The following is a 17,173-nucleotide window of genomic DNA, read 5'->3' as shown; positions in this document are numbered from 1 at the left end:
TCCGCCTCCTGGGTTCAGGCAATTCCTCTGCCTCAGCCTCCTGAGTAGCTGGGATTACAGACACGTGCCACCATGCCCAGCTAATTTTTTGTATTTTTAGTAGAGACGGGGTTTCACCATGTTGACCAGGATGGTCTCGATCTGTTGAACTCGTGATCCACCTGCCTCAGCCTCCCAAAGTGCTGGGATTACAGGCTTGAGCTACCGCACCCGGCCTCATTTCGACTTTTAAAAAATATTATGCTAATGTTATTTATCTTGGTTACTAAATTTTTTGGCATTGCCTTAAATTTTGCACCCGAGGTGAGTGTGCCTCAACTTGCCTCACCCTAATCCCAGCCCTGCAATTATGGTCCTGCTTCAAGGGCTTTCAAAACTCTCCATCACCTTCTGAGAAAGCCCAGGGCCTCCAACTGGCTTTGGGCACCTGTCCACATCTCTCCCTCCCTGCTCTTGCTCCACTGAATGCCTGTGGCTGTGAGCTCATGTTTCTAGGGTTGGTATCTACTACTGTCCCTGCCAGAATGAGCCTCCACCTTGAAACTCCCTTTTGATCCAAGACTGTCCCTGTGAAACTTTTCCAAAACTCCTCTCTCCTCAACCCGTCAAGAGCCATGAATTGGTCCCATAACCCCAAGAGTGCCCCACCTTGTCAGACAAGGCACTTCTTCCCGGGAGAGGCCATCTTCCCACTTCACGCCCAGCCCAGCACTGGGCACTTAATAAATGCCCATGACTTGTGATAATTAAGCCCTCCACCAAGAAAGGACAGCTGGGGCTGGATGCAAAGGTTTATTGCTGAGTGTGTGCGTCTAGCTGAGGGAGTGTAAATTGTGCCCCAGCCTTACCAGATGGAAGCTCCTTGTCCCCGACTGCAGCACAGGCCCTAGCCCGTGGGCATAAACAAAGATTTGGTGCTGAAGAAGGAGGGAGCAGGGATGTGGGGACATGGGCCTTTGTCCCTGATAGTTCAGCCATGGCTCTCAGCTTCCCGGGGAAGGGAACCCTGAATGGAGGGAGGAAGAGAAGCTTCGGGCAGGGATAAGAGGGTCACCTGGGCTTGCTTGTAACCCCACCTGAGGTAGACCCTTTTGGGCACAGCCAGGGCCTTTGTCCTATCCTGAGTCCTCTGTCTGGGCTGATCGATGGGAGCTGGACTCTGTCCCCAGCCACCCCTCTGGACAGCCCTGTTATTGGCCATAGTTGGTGTCAACAGTACCCTCCCTTAACAGACCATCCTGTTGTCCAGTCAGCCGGGGGTACTATGTGTGTGTGGGGAAGTGGCATGTGGATCTGGCATCCAAGGACCTCTGTCTAAGGATCTGGTGTCCAATGAGCAGATTCTGCTGGAGGAGGGGCTGGGGGTTGCTCTGAACCTGGTATTTGGGGAAGGGTCCTGCTGTGCCTCACCCTGGCACCCAAGGACCCCCAGATCTGCCCCCTCCCCACTAATTTGTTTATGTGGGGACTGCACAGGCCAGAGCTAACTTGGACTCTGGACCCTTTGGAGGGTGCTGGGAGGGACAGTCACTGGTCCTGGGTAGACAGGTGCCAAACTTGTCACATGGAGGTGGCAGGGTGAGCAGCTGGCCTGTGTGTGGGAGGGATATCCCCTGTCTTTGATGAAACGCTGGGAGGGAGGGCTGTTTGCTGAGCCCAGACCCACCAGGTGAGTCGTGGGCTCCCAGGGGCAGGAGAGCTGTGGGAGATTGGTCAGTTGAGCACTGCTGAGTCATGGAAAGCTTCAGCTGCCCCAAGTCCTGCCCATTCCTAGCTGGGGCTGGCTAGTGCAGAGTCCTAGAGGCCAGTGCAGCCAGGCAGTGAAGGGCAGGGCTGGGGTTGGGGGCATGGGATGCTGGGAGACTGTGGGAGGTATGGAGAAGGGTCCGGGCCTCAAAGCTAGCAGGGCTCAGGGCTTTGATGAGGTGGCAGGCTGGGGCCCAGGAGTTCTGGGGGCTGATAGGGTCCTGAGGGCTGGGGCTGCAAGGCAGCTAGGGCTATCGGGTCTCGGGGCAAGTGACATGCATGAATTCAGGCAGCTGTGAAGAGCAAAGGAAACCAAGTCAGCATCCCTGAGACACAAAATAAACGGGTTTAGGCATTGCGTTTTGGGGGCAGCCCTGGAAGCTGAGACACCTGAGGCCTTAGGGCGGGGCCAAAAGAAATTCAATAGATGGGACCTGTGTGAGTGGGGCGGGGCCTCTGTCGGTGGAGCGGAGCCTCGGCTGTGGGTGGAGCCTGAGGTGCTGGGGTGGGGCCTGGAAGCAGTGGGCACCGGAATTTGGAGGTGAGGCGCCAGGGCGTTGGCGTGGGGTGGGGAGCAGGGGCGGAGCTGGGATATTGAGGCGAGGCGCTGGAGAGGGCCGCGACCCACCTCAGAAGAGGCCGCAGTCTTTGAGGTTCTCCTTGATAATGATGTCGGTGACAGCGTCGAAGACAAATTTGACGTTCTGCGTGTCGGTGGCGCACGTCATGTGGGAATAGATCTCCTTCACGTCGCGCCGCATGTTGAGCTCGAGGAATTGCACCTTGATGTAGTTGCCGGCGTCCTCGTAGGTGTTGGGCCCTGCGGGGGCGGGAGCTCTCACTCGGCCCAGCCCTTTCTTCCCCGCGCTGGGGGGGCGCGTGCCGCGATTAAGGGGCGGGGGCGCCGCCTGGCGGCCTTACGGGCGCCTCACCGTCGTAGTCCGGGAAGCAGATGCTGAGGTGCGCCTTCTTGATCTTCTCGGAGAAGACGTCCTTTTTGTTGAGAAAGAGCACGATGGACGTCGTGGCGAAGTAGCGGTGGTTGCAGATGCTGTTGAACAGGTGCAGGCTCTCGTGCATGCGGTTCTGAGGAGGGCAGTGGCTGTCGGGCACCAGGGTCCGCGTCCGACCCGCAACCCCTGCTCTCTGGGCTCCCGGCCCCGGCAGCGCGGGGCTTCTCGTTCAGCTGGCTCGCAGAGGGCGCCCCGCACTGCCCCAGGTGGGCCTGCTGAACGCCTCAGGCCGTCTCGGACGGGCCTCCCCTCTCAGGCCCTCCCCCAGCCCAGCGCTAGGTCTCTGCCTTCAGGGGCCAGCAGCTCCACCTAGCCCCTGGAACACAGACCCTGCCTGGCACGCACCACTTCGTCGTCCTCCACCAGCACCATGTCGTAGGCGCTCAGCGCCGCGATGAAGATGATGCAGGTCACGCCCTCGAAGCAGTGGATCCACTTCTTGCGCTCGGAGCGCTGCCCGCCCACATCGAACATCCTGCGGGGCCGCGGGGGCCTGAACCGGCGCCCCGGGCCCCCTGGGCTTGCCCGCAGGCATCCCCTCGCCCAGTGCTGGTCGGGGAGCTCTCGGCTGGGACTAGCACCCTTTTTGCTGGAGGGGTATCCAGGAAGGGGCAGGGCCTATAGCAGGGACGGGGTTCCCGGGGCGAGACCGGGCCTGGGGCAGTGACCTCCCGGGCTAGCACGCGGATCGTACCGGAAGTTGAGGTCCTTGAAGGAGAACTGCGTCTCGATGATGCCTGTGGTCTTGACTCGCGAGCGCAGTACATCTTGCTCAGTGGGCACGTAGCCTGGGGTTACTAGGCGCTCCAGATCGGAGAGATAGCTGCGCGAGACCCGGCCGCGGTGGGTGGGGAGGCGTGGAGGATTCCCCCCGCACCCCGTGCCCTGAGCTGCCCGCGCGCTCACTAGCCCGCCGAGTCGTTGAGCTGGTACTCCGAGGCGCGCTCAAAACAGGCCTGGATACCGGAGTCCTTCCACAGCCGCTGGATGATGTCCGACATCTCCTTGGGCATCGTGCCCTCCTCGATGGTGTCCGCCATGTGCATTAGCTTCCGGGCGTCGTCCTGGGGACAGGGTGAGAGTGGCTGGTGGCGGCCAGGGACAAGGGTGCAGCCGCGCGCCTTGAGTCCCCAGAGGCCCACTCAGCCCGCCTCCTGGCACACCTGGCGTGCAGAGTCTCCGTACTGGATGTTGAGTGTGGTCATGGCGCGCACGATGGCCAGGATGGACTGCAACGTGTTACCGTAGATGATGGCGATGAACTCGAGGCACTCTTCCAGCGAGTATCCGTCCTGGTGGATAATCCTGGGGTCGAGGCGATCAGGATGAGCCCCTCGTGGGCAAGTGGGGAAGGACCCAGCCCGAGGGACCTCAGGACAGGTAGGGGCACTCACTTCATCTGCTTGACGATGGTGCTCTTCCCGGATTCACCAGCACCTGAAAGGGAGGCGGCGCCTCAGAGCTGCGCTGACTGTCTGTCCCCCGCCCCTCGCAAGGAGGCCGGGAGGACGGGGCCAGCCCGAGTTGACTAGGTGTACCTGCAGCAAAGAGGCCTGGGCAACAGCCCACACCCCATAGTCACACCTACCTCCCTCCCCAACCAAAGTAAGTCCTAACACCCCGACGGCACAAGGTTTGCAAATGTCTGGAAAGTGAAGAAAGGAAGCCAACGAGGAGAATCAACGACATCAACTGGTTTGGGACAGGGGAGGCCCCAAGACCCCGGCCCAGGCAGCTTTTATTATGGTGTGAGAACACAATGAAGAAATTCCGGAGCTCCACCGCCACCTTGTGGGAGCCTCTAGTACCGCATGCACTGGGTTATTTGAGGCGGGTCAACCCCTTGCTTTTCACCTGAAGGGGTGAGGGTGTCTCCGAGAGGCTCAGATGGAATTAGCGCCTTTGGGTAAGAGGGAGGGCAGAGTTGACATCCTTTCCGAGCCTGCCCCTGCGAGGGCGTTGGGCACAGTTAATGAGATTTCTGGCTTAGCCTCTCTGCCTTGGGAGGAAGTGGGGCTGGCTTGGTCCTTCACCCACCTACAGCTGGTTGACCGGACCCTGGGGAGCATGGGTGGAGCCTGCCCTTTCCCCTTGAAAAGTCGGTGACCTTGAGGCAGGCCTGGATCAGCCCCATCTCTCCTCACTACCCATGGTCTGTTGGACACGGCTTTATCTACTCCTGCTGGGCCTCGGCACCCACCCGCCCCTCTGGCGGCTTTGTAGGTCTACCAGTCACAGCCCTTTGGCACCTGAGAGCCATTCTTTGTGGATCTGGATGGCCAAAGAGGCTCCTCACTCCCAGGAGGACTATGCCTGTCCCCTTCCCAAAGGAGCAGCCCAGTAACAGGCTCCCAGTGAGGCCCCTGGCTTCTGAGCACTGCCCAGCAGGTCCATCAAACCAAAGGCTGCAGGGAGCTTGCAGGAGCCCAGCCGCAGAAGAGTCAGCCTCACACATACCCGTACAAGAATGTGGTTGGCATACACCTCTGGGGAGGGTGGGTCACCTGAGGCAGAGCCAGCGGTCTGGAGAGGGGCTTCGTGGGATATCCAGCCTTGAGGGACTAGGACACCACCTGTCAGGCCTGGCCTTGCTTGGCCAGGGCTCCCACCCTGTGCCCTACCCTGTGACAGGTTCACACTGCTTCCCAAGGAACACTTGTTTCACAGAAGGGCTGCCTGCCTGCCTCCAGACCAATGACCTGGTGGCAATGGCCCCACCCCTGGGCTCACACCCCTACCCAGAAGCAGCAGCTTCACGGTTCGAGCATCCTTCTCAGCGTCTTCTTTCAGCTTCTTTTCCAGCTCCCTGGAGTGCTTCTCCTCAGCACTGGCCCCAGCCCCCATGGTCCAGCAGCAGGCGAAGGGACAGAGTGAGCAGGTGGTTCTTCTGGATGGAGGGGATCCCCAGAACCCAGCCTCCCAGGCACCCTTCTGGCCCCAGGAGGACCTGCAATCAACTGGCTCTCCACGGACCTGTGCAGGCCCTGGTGGGGCTGCTTAGTGGGATTTGGGGGCTGGGGGTGTCCAAGAGCCAATTAGAGACAAGGACAGGTGAATCCAGCTCAGCCCTCCCAACCCTTCTAATCAGGCTCGCATAGCCCCAATCCCTCAACAGCTGACTCTGCACCCCTGATGTCCTCCTGCCCCCTCCTGCAAGGAGAGGCCCTACCTCTGCCTAGGAGTAGGGAGACATGTTCGTAGGGGCAGGGCTGAGAAAGGGGAAGACAGACCCTTGAGCCCTGGGGGTGAGGATGATGGAGGTGGGGCTAGCAGCAAGAGGGCGTAATTGAGAGAAGCATGCCTGAACCACCTGCCTCTTGCCAGGCACTGGGCTCAGCACCACTTCTTATCTTGTTCTAAGCTCACACTGGCCCTGGAGGATGGGTGCCCATGTCATCAGCCTCATTTTACTGATGAGGAAGTAGAGGCTCAAAGGGTCACACCACAGGAAGAAGTTAAGAAGGGCTGGGTAATTCTGGACTGGGATTTTTTTTTTTTTTTTTTTAAGACAAGAGTCTTGCTCTGTTACCCAGGCTGAGTACAGTGGCACCATCTTGGCTCACTGCAACCTCCACCTCCTGGGTTCAAGCAATTCTCTGCCTCAGCCTCCTGAGTAGCTGGGAGTACAGGCACCTGCCACCATGCCTGGCTACTTTTTATAATTTTTTTTTTTTTTTTAGTAGAGACAGGGTTTCACCATCTTGGCCAGGCTGGTATTGAACTTCTGACCTCATGATTTACTCGCCTCTGCCTCCCAAAGTGCTGGGATTACAGGCATGAGCCACTGTGCCTAGCCTGGCCTGGGATTTTATGCCCTGCAGGGAATCCAGAGAGAGGGAAATGGTGGACATTGCATTCGTCCCATATCGTGGGCTGGAGTTGCTCTAAGCAGGCCTTCTGCTTCCAATGGACTCTGGTGGGCACACTCTGTGTGCTGGGTGTATGTGTCTTTTACTGCACCAAGCAAGCAATGATTTGACACATTTGTGCATGTATACCTGGGTGTACATGGGTGCCCGTGTGCATGCTTATGTATGTGTGCACATTGTATCTACCTGGCTGCCTTTTAGCACTCAACTCTGCCACAGACTCAAAAGGGGGTGCCAGGACCCCAGACACCAGGCACTAACGGCTGTCTCTAAATAGTATGTGTGGGAAGTGGATGCTGGCTCCTACAGCAGGCTGGCAGCTTCTACACCCACCCTGTTGGATGATGGACATCTGTCCAGGAGTGAGGCCATTTCATTTGTGCCACTTTCAGCCTTTGGGCTCCACCCACCCTCCCTGACCCTAAGGAGTGAGTGGGCTCTGGGGGGGTGGGGGCAGTCTTTGCAGCCCTTTACACTGCCCAAGGGTTTCTCAAACTGAATGTGGTTTCTACATGTTGGGTTTGTTTAAAGTGGGGCCAATCTACTCCCTTCCCAGCCCCCCCCACCTGGCTCCCCAGGCCCACCACATGTGGCTCTAAACCAACCCCCGACCAAGGAGAGAAGCCAAAGTCTAGTCCCAGAGCCAGTGTTTATTAGCAAGATGGAACCCAAAGGCGGCTGTGGCCTGGGCAGCAGAAAGCTGCCGGGAGCCCCCACCCATCTACCCAAATGCCCCCAGAGCTAATTACACCCATCGCTTGAAGTGGTGGACATAAGAGAACCCTGGGGAGCTTCTATTGGCCCCAGGCCTCCACCACGGACCCCCTCCCGTCAGGGCTGGGCCTCCCATCAGGCCTGCCTGGGCCTAGCCCCTCTGCTATGATCCCAGCCTCCAAGTCCAAGCGGCACAGGAAAAGCTAAGGAAGTAGAGTGGGGTGGCCCTGCCCTGGCCAGGCAGGGAGGAGAGAAGGGGCAGAAGGAGCTGCCCCACCCAGGCAGGATGCCTCTTCTCCTATCCCCAATAAATAGAGAATAAATACCCAGGAAGGGGCTGGCCATGGCTGAGTGACCCCAACCCAGGCAGGGGCTGGCATCCTGTGACGGCCCCTTCTTGCCTTCTCTGAGTGCACCTGAGCCCACCCTAGTCTCCAAAGTGGTCCTCGCATCCATGTCTATGCCACAGCACAGGCTGACAGCACACATCAAAAAAGGTGGACAGTCCAAGCCCCATTCAAGTAGGGCTTGCTTTGCTCCCTCCCATTGTCCTGTAGATCTTGGCGGAGGCTGTCGAGCAGGTAGACTTCCAGCTGAGTCTGGGGACGGTATGGTCCTGGCTTGGCCCCACCAACTGGTTGGGCCTGGTTAGGCTGGCTCTGTTTCCTGCCGTCTCTGACCAGCATGGGTCTAAGTTGTGGAGGATGCTGCTGCTGAGGCAGGCTATATTCAACCCACCAATAAATACTGTCTTTGCAGGGGCAGGGTATGTATAGAATATAGATATTTTATATATATATATATATATATATATATATATATATACACACACATATATATATATATCTTTTATATTAAAAGGGATGAGGGCTAGGCTGGCCCATGACAGGGCTCAGGCAGCTGGCCTCATGTGTCCGGAGGGTGGTGCCGGCGGTTCCGGGGCTTTTTCTGGTCCTGGGACTCAGGAGGCCGGAGTGCCCCTGGAGCCTCCCTAGGGCTGGGGGGCACATGACGCCAGTAACCTTGGCAGTACTGGTGGATGAGGCCCACTTCTGGTTGGGCCAGCAGCTGGGCCAGCTCCTGGTAAGGAGGCGTTGGGGGGCCTGTGCCTGGGGATGGCAGGGCGCTCACAGCCAGTGGTGGGAAAAGGGCAGCATGGACGGCGTCCCGGCCCAGTACATGTAGCTGCACTCGTGTGACAACGTGCTTGAAGTTGTTTTCCGTGGCTGTGCAGGAGTAGAGGCCACGATCACTGAGCTGCAAGGCACGCAGCAACAAGCCCTGCTCTGTGCGCAGGAAACGGTCCTCTGCACGAATCTGCAGGGGCAAGGAGAGGGGGTTCGGGGGTTCTGTGACCACCCCACAGCCATAGCCAGCGACCAGATCAGACCACCTTTGTGGCCATTCCGTGTAGAGGCACCCATATGGAATTTTCATATGCCAGAAAAACCCACATATAGTTTCCACACAATGAGAGCCATTTGAATAAGGCATCTGTACAGATCTCCATTTCAGGAGAGACGACCATAGGAGGTTCTATACAATGAGAAGAGTTTGAAGCGCACACAGAATTTTTTTCTTTTTTTTTTTTTTTTTGAGACAGAGTCTGGCTCTGTCACCCAGGCTAGAGTACAGCTGAATGATCTTGGCTTACTGCAGCCTCTCCCTCCCAGGCTTAAGCCATCCTCCCACCTCAGCCTCCCGAGTAGCTGGGACCACATACATGACAGTGCCTGGCTAATTTTTGTATTTTTTGGTAGAGAAAGGGTTTCACCATGTTGCCCAGGCTGGTCTCTAACTCCTGACCTCAAGTGATCTGCCTGCCTTGGCTTCCCAAAATGTTGGGGTTACAGGTGTGAGCCACCATGACCAGCCACATTTTCCATTTAATGAGAATATCCAGTTGGGACAACCATATAGAATTTCCATGCAAACAGGGACACCTGTAGGGATTTCCATAAAATGAGGGCCCCACAGAATTTCCATATACTGGAGCTCACCCACATGATGCTTTTGTAGGAGGTACACCCCTAATGCGGTCTATGTATGAAATTTTCATGTGAAGAGGCATACCTAGAAACACTTTCCATATAATGAGGCCAGTCTCATGGAATTTCCACATAACTGTTTTCACTCAAAGGTTTTACTTGTAGGAAAGGGAGCCTGGGAGGGGTTTCACAGCATGGGAGTTGCTCCAGATCACTCCTCTATGTTTCACCAGCCCACAAGGACTCCCACATCCACGGTGCAGCACTGGGCACAGGAACTCACCTCTCGGCGCCGGTCACCAGGATCTCGCTGGAACAGCCACTTAACAGTGGCTTGAGGCGAGCGGGGCTGGCACTCAAGGAAGGCCGCACTGCCAGCCACACCATACTGCACAGACTCCACGGCATTCTTGTTGGCTATAGAGCAAGAGAGGTTGAGCATCGCCTCTGGGTAGTCTGCTGGCTGCTTCAAAGCAGACACCAAGGGGCACCTACTCACCAATGCAGAGCTGTGTGTTGAGCATTCATTCCTTAAGGGGACAACTAGTAACATCCCATCTCCATTATCCCCCACCCCCCTTAGCCATCAGAGCACCCTTACAGTGGGGGCCCTGTGAGCAGCTTCATGGGGTGCATGAGGCTCTGCATTATGAGCAGCACCCCACAGTGAGGCCCAGCACACTCACCATTGGAGTTGAACCCACGGCACTGCCTGATGGGGTTTCCATGCCGGACGTCCTGCCGGCGGCTCCGCCTGGATGGGGATAGCCTCTGAAGGACTACTCCCAGGAAGCTTGCCTGCCCCTAGGTCCCTGTAGCCCCCTGACTCCAGGGCAGGGCCCTTTTTCCCCAGGAAAATGATGTCTTAGCCTTAAGATTCCCCCAGGATAATATATATACCCCCAATCCCCTAGGATAGGGCCCTGGGTCTGGTTGCTAAAATCCCAGGTGTCTAGGGGTCCATACCTCTTGGAGGATGCTGTATAGCGGGAGCAGGCCTGGCCATCCCAGGCACAGTAAGGGTCCCGGGCAAGGCAGCAGTCAGCACAGGCAGCCCCATACGCCTGGCATCGGTGCAGGCTCAGGTGTGTGACTCCCACAGCCGACGCCACATAGAGTTGTTGCTGGGGCAAAGAACAGGGCCTTGTCAGTCCCTGTCCCATAGCCAGCCCCACCAATGGCCAGGTGGGCTGGGCTCCTCTTCCCTGTTCCATGCCTCAGTTTATCCATCCCTGTGCCAAGGGCATGACCCTGAGGGGATGCAGGCCCTGTCCCCATCCCTGGCCCACCTTGCCAAAGACTCACCCTCTTGGAAGAGATGGTCATGGTCTTGACGGGTGCTGGGTCCTAGAAGGAGATAAAGATCAGCTTGGGACTAAGGGACCCCCCCTCCATGCCCTCACCTAGAGGTCAGACTGGGTATTGTCACACCCACCTTGAAGACCTCCACCTCTTCCAGCATGAGCTCTTCCAACTCCTGGTCATCCTTGGGCAGCACAATGACCTTCTGTACTGTCCCGCGGTCTGGAACGGGCCAGGCAGGGCCTCAGTGAGGCTGGGGATGCTGGGGAAGGGGTACCAGCCTCAGCCCCTTCCCCAACCAGGGCCCAAACCCCCCTAGGACATTGGAGCAGGAGCTCTGTGACAAGGTGGAAGGGTTTCCCCAGTTCAGAGAGGACTGGTCCAGGACATAGGGGGTCATGGCCAGGGTCTGCCCCCACCAACCCAGACTCTGATTTTGGGCCCTGCTGAGTATAGGACACCAGAGCATCCATTCTCCTGTGTCTGAGCTGCTGGAACTGTGGTGGGTGCACTGTGGCATGTGTGTGCACACATGAGCCTGTGGATAACCTGTGTATCCTGGAGGTGTCTACCATCTGTCTCCACCCATTTCCTGCCATACATAGGTCCCAGATGCCCAGTATCCCTGCTCTCCTGGGCCCCTGGGGATGGAAGTGGGAATGGGGTTTTCTCACCCCCAGCCTCCGTTATCCCAGCAACAGGGAGAAGGCACCAAAGGATGAGGATGAAGAGGTGACTGATGAGCTTGCGGCAAGCCCCAGCCCCAAGGGTCTGCACCCCACACCCAGGGGCCCAGCGTGGGAGGGGCCGGGAGCAGCATCGGGTACCTGTGCCCAGGAAAAGCACCTCATAGCGCCCATCAGCTGCATCCACCTGGTCCACAGCGACAGTGGTGAGGCGGTAGGGAGCACCTGTGCGGACCACCAGGGGCCGCCGTTGCAGAGGGTACACGGCCTGATACATGAGCGGGTGGCTACGCATGAAGTTGATCACCTCATCAGGATAGTCCTTCGTGGACTTCATGGATGGCGTGAAGGTTCCACCAGGGCACTGTGGACAGGTGGCGAGTGTCAGTCCAGGCTGCCCGGCAGGGAAGGCTGGAGCCATTAGCTTCAGGAGAGGCTGCTGCACTGTCTGTCCTTACCACCTTGAACTGCTCCTCTCCCCAAAGCCCCTCTCCAGGTTTCTGCCCTGCACCTGACCTCTGCAGGTCCTGCTCCAGCCAAGGTCCCACACGGCCAAATGCCACAGCCATCTCCCTGGCTTAGTGTCATGACCCTGTGGCAGCATTTGGCCGAGCAGACCACTCCCTTCCACTTTCCACGTCCTCTCCACCCTGTTGTCTCCTTCCTCTTTGATTGTTCCTAGGGTCTCAACCGTCTCCCTCTTGCACAGCTGGACTGCAGGCTCTGATGTCCTTGTCACACACCAGCCTCACTCTCCTCCTTCCTGAAGCTGTCCCCTGAGCCTGGGCTCAGCCTGCCCCCCACCCATGGCCAGCTAACCTCTGGCCCATCCTTCTGACTCCAGGTCACCTCTGGAGGGAAGCCTCCCCTGACCCCCGCCGAGACCAGCTTCCCCAGCCCAGTCCTGACCACATGGAGTGGGAACTGCACTGGATCAGATCGGTTGCTCTCCTGCTTAGACTCCCAAAATCAGCTGTCACACCAAGATAAAGTAACACGCCTCTGTGACCTCTGAGACTCTGCCTGAGGCCTGGCCCTGCCCCTCTCCAACTCTTTGCCTCCTGTTCCTCAGCTGAGTTGACCCCCAGCCTGCCTCCAGCATCCACCAGGAAGACCCTTCCCTCCAACCTTTGGCTCCCAAACAGCCCCAAAGAGGACACTCTAAGGAGCAGCCGACCACAGCTAGCCCACCATCTTTGTCCCAGAATCCTGGCTGGGCTCCTCCACAGCCTGACACTGTGTGTGAAGGCCAGTCTGTGTGTGCATTATGGCCCACTTATCCTGCTGGCTGGGAGGGCCATGATGATGGGGCTCATGTTGCAAAGGGCCTGACCTGAGGCCTCTTAGAAGGGGAGAGGCAGGATGAGCAGGGTCCTTACCGTGCCCGGCCGTGGGTAGGGCATCTTCCCTGAGAAGGGCATCCACTGGTAGTTGGGGCCTTCCTTGTGGGCAAAGGGCCCGTTGAAGACCATGCGAATGTCAGCCATGGAGTAGACACACACAGCAGAGCCTCGGAACACAGAGCTGTGGGCAGGGCAGGTGCTGCTAAACGGGATGGACCCTCCACCCAGGGCCCCTCCCCAAACTATCCCTCTTCACAGCTGGCCACCAGGCTGGGGTCCTCCACGAGTTATAATCCCCCAACAGGACCACACCCTGCCACTGCTGATCCTGACCCCAGCCTCACCCAGAGGAGGTAAAGACAGCGTAAATGACAGGGTTCCTCACGTCCAGGGTCTGCTGGACAAACACGTCCTCTGGGGGACAGAGGGAGAAGGTATTGGAGGGTGCCTTGGGTGGGAGTCCCCGGACCCCACCCACTCCTGTGCAGGGGAGGGACCCACCAAAGGCACCCTGACCACCCACCCAGCCTCTATCCCTCTCGTTGTAGCCAGAGTACCCTAGCCTGGGCTCAGCCTGCCCCACCATGGCCAGCTTACCTCTGGCCCATCCTTCTGACTCCAGGTCACCTCTGGAGCGAAGCCTCCCCTGAACCCCACTGAGACCAGCTTCCCCAGCTCAGTCCTGACCACATGGAGCTGGAACTGCATTGCACTCACGGAGCTCATCGAAGTGAGTCTCAATGCCATCCTCGCCCGGCACAGAGCAGACAAGCCGAGCCTTCAGGAATGTACTCCACTTGTTGACCAGGCAACAGTGACCACCGTCATCATTCTGGGGGGTCGGGCAAGAGGCTGGGTCAGATCAGCTCCTGACCCCAAGCCCTGGCTGGAGCAGGGCTGATGAAGCCAGAACTGGTGGAGGGAATAGCCTGGGGGCCCAGCCAATGCATACCAGGCAGATGCGTCCGATGCGGGCGTACACAGCGGGGCTCTGCGGCGCCTCTGCCGACCGCTCACGGAAGAAGAAGTAGAGCTTATCATCATTACGCTCCGAGCTGTCAGGAATGAGCTCAGCATGGATGAACGACGGGTCTGCATGGCAGGGGTCAGCTGGGTGAGCTCCTACTCTGATGGTGCCCCTGTTCTCCAGCAGTCCCCAGCCAGGTACAAGAACTCTCTCTCCAGATAAGAAACTACCCCTGCCCCAGATAGTCACAGGCTAAACATTTCCCCAATTCCCTGAGGTGTGCTTCTTTGCGACCTTCTTGCTGCATCCCAGACACATGGCCACGGAAGGGCTCCTGGGGCCACGCTTACCGTTCAGCCACCGGGAGTTATACTGATCCGTGCGCATGGCCGTCTGCTTTCCGAGGGTGCGGAAGATGGCTGCGTCAGTGCCCATAAAATCGATGTACACACCAGCATAGAGCTCCTCATCTGTGGGTGGGCCAGTGGGTCAGTCACGGGGCTGCTGTTTGCTAGAGCCGGGGCACAGCTCAGATGACTTCCAGAACAGGGTCTTATCTCCCCCCTCAGGTTCCCTGGGGCATGATCCTATCTCCAGTAGAGTGCTGGTCAGTGTTTCACCACTGGCTCTGGGAGGGTTGGGATTAGCAACTATCAGCTCTGATTAGTAGCAATGGCCATTTCTGTGGTATCAATACTCCCACCATGACCAATTTCAAGCTATCAACCTGAAGTCACTGAAAGTGGAGTCAGAAGAGCTGCCAACACCACTGTACAGTATTTCTACCCCACAGACACAACTGTAAATCACCTCAAGAGCACAGCTATCAGGCTGGGCACAGTGGCTCAAGCCGGTAATCCCAGCACTTTTGGAGGCCGAGGCAGGTGAATCATTTGAGGTCAGGAGTTTGAGACCTGCCTGGCCAACATGGTGATATCCTGCCTCTACTAAAGTACAAAAATTAGCTGGGCATGGTAGCGGGTCCCTGTAGTCCCAGCTGCTACTCAGGAGGCTGAGGTTGCTGTGAGCCCAGATCACACCACTGCACTCTAGCCTGGGCAACAGAGCAAGACTCTGTCTTAAAAAAAAAAAGAGCATGCCGGGCACGGTGGCTCACGCCTGTAATCCCAGCTATTCAGGAGGCTGAGGCAGGAGAATTGCCTGAACCCAGGAGGCGGAGGCTGTGGTGAGCCGAGATCGCACCATTGCACTCCAGCCTGGGTAACAAGAGCGAAACTCCGTCTCAAAAAAAAGAGCATAGCTAACAATACAATGTAGTAAAGAATGAGGAAGCATAAGCACACCTCAGTTTACTGGGCTTTGTGTGCTGCAAAGACTGCATTTTTTACAGAAGGTTTACGGCAACTCTGTGTCAAGCAAGACTGTCAGCACCATTTCTGCAACAGCATATACTTACTTTGTGTCTCTGTGTCACATTTTGGTGATTTGTTTTTTCCTTTGAGATGAAGTCTCGCTCTGTCGCCCAGGCTGGTGTGCAGTGGCACCATCTCGGCTCACTGCAACCTTCACCTCCCAGGCTCAAGCAATTCTCCTGCCTCAGCCACCTGAGTTGCTGGAACTATAGGCACCTGCCACCACACCTGACTAATTTTTTTTTTCAGATGGAGTTTCGCTCTTGTTGCCCAGGCTGGAGTGTAATGGTGCAATCTTGGCTCACTGCAACCTCTGCTTCCTGGGTTCAAACAATTTTCCTGCCTCAACCTCCCAAATAGCTGTGAGTACAGGCATACACCACCACACCTGGCTAATTTTGTATTTTTAGTAGACAGGGTTTCTCCATGTTGATGAGGCTGGTCTTGAACTCCTGACCTCAGGTGATCCGTCCACCTCAGCTCCCAAAGTGCTGGGATTATAGGTGTGAGCCACCACCCCCAGCCTAATTTTTGTATTTTTAGTAGAGATGAGGTTTCACTATGTTGACCGGACTGATCTCGAACTCCTGACCTCAGGTAATCCACCTGCCTCGGCCTCCCAAGTGCTGGAATTACAGGCTTGAGCCACCACACCTTGCTTACATTTTGGTAATTCTTGCAATATTTCAAACTATCTGTTGCGGTGATCTGTGATTTTACTACTGCAATTGTTTGTGCACCATGAACCTCACCCGTATAAAACAGCGAACTTAATTGATAAATGTGTGTTCTGACTGCTCTACTCACCAGCCATTCCCCCATCTCTATCTCTCTCTCTCTCTCTCTCTCTCTCTCTCTCTCTCTCTCTCTCTCTCTCTCTCTCTCTCTCTCCTTGGGCTTCTCTATTCTCTTGGACGTGGCAATATTAAAATTAGACCAATTAATAATCCCACAATGGCCTCTAAGTGTTCAAGCGAAAGGAAGAGTCACACATCTCTCACTTTAAGTCAAAAGCTAGAAATGGGCCAGGCGCAGTGGCTCATGACTATAATCCTAGCACTTTAGGAGGCCAAGGCGGGTGGATCACTTGAAGTCAGGAGACCTGGCCAACATGGCAGAAACCCGTCTCTACTAAAAATACAAAAATTAGCTGGGCATGGTAAGTGGTGACTGTAGTCCCAGCTACTTGGGAGGCTGAGGCAGGAGAATCACTTAAACCCGGGGGGAGGAGGTTGCAGTGAGCTGAGATTGCGCCACTTCACTCCAGCCTGGGGGACAGAGTGAAACTCTGTCTAAAAAAAAAAAAAAAAGCTAGAAATGATTAAACTTAGTGTGGAAGGCATGTTGAAAGCTGAGACAGGTCCAAAACTAGGCAGCCAGCACCAAACAGCCAAGTTGTGAATGCAAAGAAAAAATTCTTGAAGGAAATTAAAAAGGGCTACTCCAGTAAACACACAAATGCTAAGAAAGTGAAACAGCCGGGCCAGGCGCAGTGGCTCAAGCCTGTAATCTCACCACTTTGGGAGGCCGAGGCGGGCGGATCACGAGGTCAAGAGACGGAGACCATGCTGGCCAACTAGTGAAACCCCGTCTCTACTAAAAAATACAAAAATTAGCTGGGCGTGGTGGCGTGCGCCTGTAGTCCCAGCTACTCAGGAGGCTGAGGCAGGAGAATTGCTTGAACCCAGGAGGCAGAGGTTGCAGTGAGCTGAGATTGTGCCATTGCACTCCAGCCTGGTGCCTGGCAACAGAGTGAGACTCCGTCTCAAAAAAAAAAAAAGAAAGTGAAACAGTCTTATCGCTGATATGGTGACAGTTTTACTGGGTTAGATGGAATATCAGACCAGCCACAACATTCTTTATGCCAAAGTCTAATCCAGAGCAAACTCTTCAATTCTGTAAAGGCTAAGCGAAGAGAGGAAGCTGGAGAAGAAAGGTTTGAAGCCAGCAGAGGCTGGTTCATAAGGTATAAGGAAAGCAGCCATCTCCAGAACATAAACATGTAAGGCGAAGCAGCAAGTGCTGAGAGAAGCTGCAGCAAATTCTCCAGAAGATTTTGATAAGATCACGGATAAAGGTGGCTACACTAAACAAGATTTTCAATATAGACAGAACAGCCTTCTGGTCAGGGCTGGTGACTCACGCCTATAATCCTAGCACTTGGGGAGGCCG

The 17,173-nt window shown here is 56.3% G+C and overlaps 2 protein-coding genes across 13 annotated transcripts in view; both read right to left on the bottom strand.

Annotated features, from left to right (window-relative positions):
- Positions 1–778: 778 nt before the first annotated feature.
- On the bottom strand, positions 779–5,718 carry GNAT1 (G protein subunit alpha transducin 1). 4 transcript variants are annotated; one of them, XM_035275575.3, is made up of 9 exons: positions 5,498–5,718; positions 4,154–4,196; positions 3,923–4,064; positions 3,666–3,823; positions 3,454–3,582; positions 3,105–3,234; positions 2,679–2,832; positions 2,375–2,566; positions 779–2,039 (listed from the first exon to the last, which is right to left on the bottom strand). In XM_035275575.3, the coding sequence occupies exons 1-8, from the start codon at positions 5,601–5,603 to the stop codon at positions 2,376–2,378; spliced, it is 1,053 nt and encodes a 350-aa protein (XP_035131466.1). In that variant the 5' UTR covers positions 5,604–5,718; the 3' UTR covers positions 779–2,039; position 2,375. The 4 variants fall into 4 exon arrangements, with proteins under 4 accessions (XP_035131466.1, XP_035131467.1, XP_035131468.1 ...); XM_035275576.3 differs by having other exon boundaries at positions 779–1,006; XM_035275577.2 differs by lacking the exon at positions 5,498–5,718 and adding an exon at positions 4,348–4,657.
- A 1,540-nt stretch (positions 5,719–7,258) lies between these two features.
- SEMA3F (semaphorin 3F) overlaps positions 7,259–17,173 on the bottom strand; it is a 33,937-nt gene continuing 24,022 nt past the window's right edge. For 7 of the 9 annotated variants that reach the window (XM_035275573.3, XM_054245673.2, XM_035275571.3 and 4 more), the window contains 12 exons: positions 13,979–14,098; positions 13,614–13,753; positions 13,379–13,493; positions 13,006–13,075; positions 12,698–12,842; positions 11,460–11,682; positions 10,766–10,854; positions 10,636–10,677; positions 10,297–10,454; positions 10,017–10,084; positions 9,614–9,747; positions 7,259–8,659 (listed from right to left, as the gene is read on the bottom strand). In XM_035275573.3, the coding sequence (XP_035131464.1) occupies positions 8,249–8,659; positions 9,614–9,747; positions 10,017–10,084; positions 10,297–10,454; positions 10,636–10,677; positions 10,766–10,854; positions 11,460–11,682; positions 12,698–12,842; positions 13,006–13,075; positions 13,379–13,493; positions 13,614–13,753; positions 13,979–14,098 (1,715 nt within the window). In that variant the 3' untranslated portion in view covers positions 7,259–8,248. Of the gene's footprint in view, positions 8,660–9,455; positions 9,748–10,016; positions 10,085–10,296; positions 10,455–10,635; positions 10,678–10,765; positions 10,855–11,459; positions 11,683–12,697; positions 12,843–13,005; positions 13,076–13,378; positions 13,494–13,613; positions 13,754–13,978; positions 14,099–17,173 lie in introns of those variants that run through there. The other 2 variants (XR_013527307.1, XM_078350953.1) reach the window with 2 other exon arrangements.

The sequence above is a fragment of the Callithrix jacchus genome, chromosome 15, assembly GCF_049354715.1.
Source record: "Callithrix jacchus isolate 240 chromosome 15, calJac240_pri, whole genome shotgun sequence".
Taxonomy (NCBI): domain Eukaryota; kingdom Metazoa; phylum Chordata; class Mammalia; order Primates; family Cebidae; genus Callithrix; species Callithrix jacchus.
Note: the sequence above shows the minus strand (reverse complement) of the source record. Positions and strands in the feature narration are given on the sequence as shown.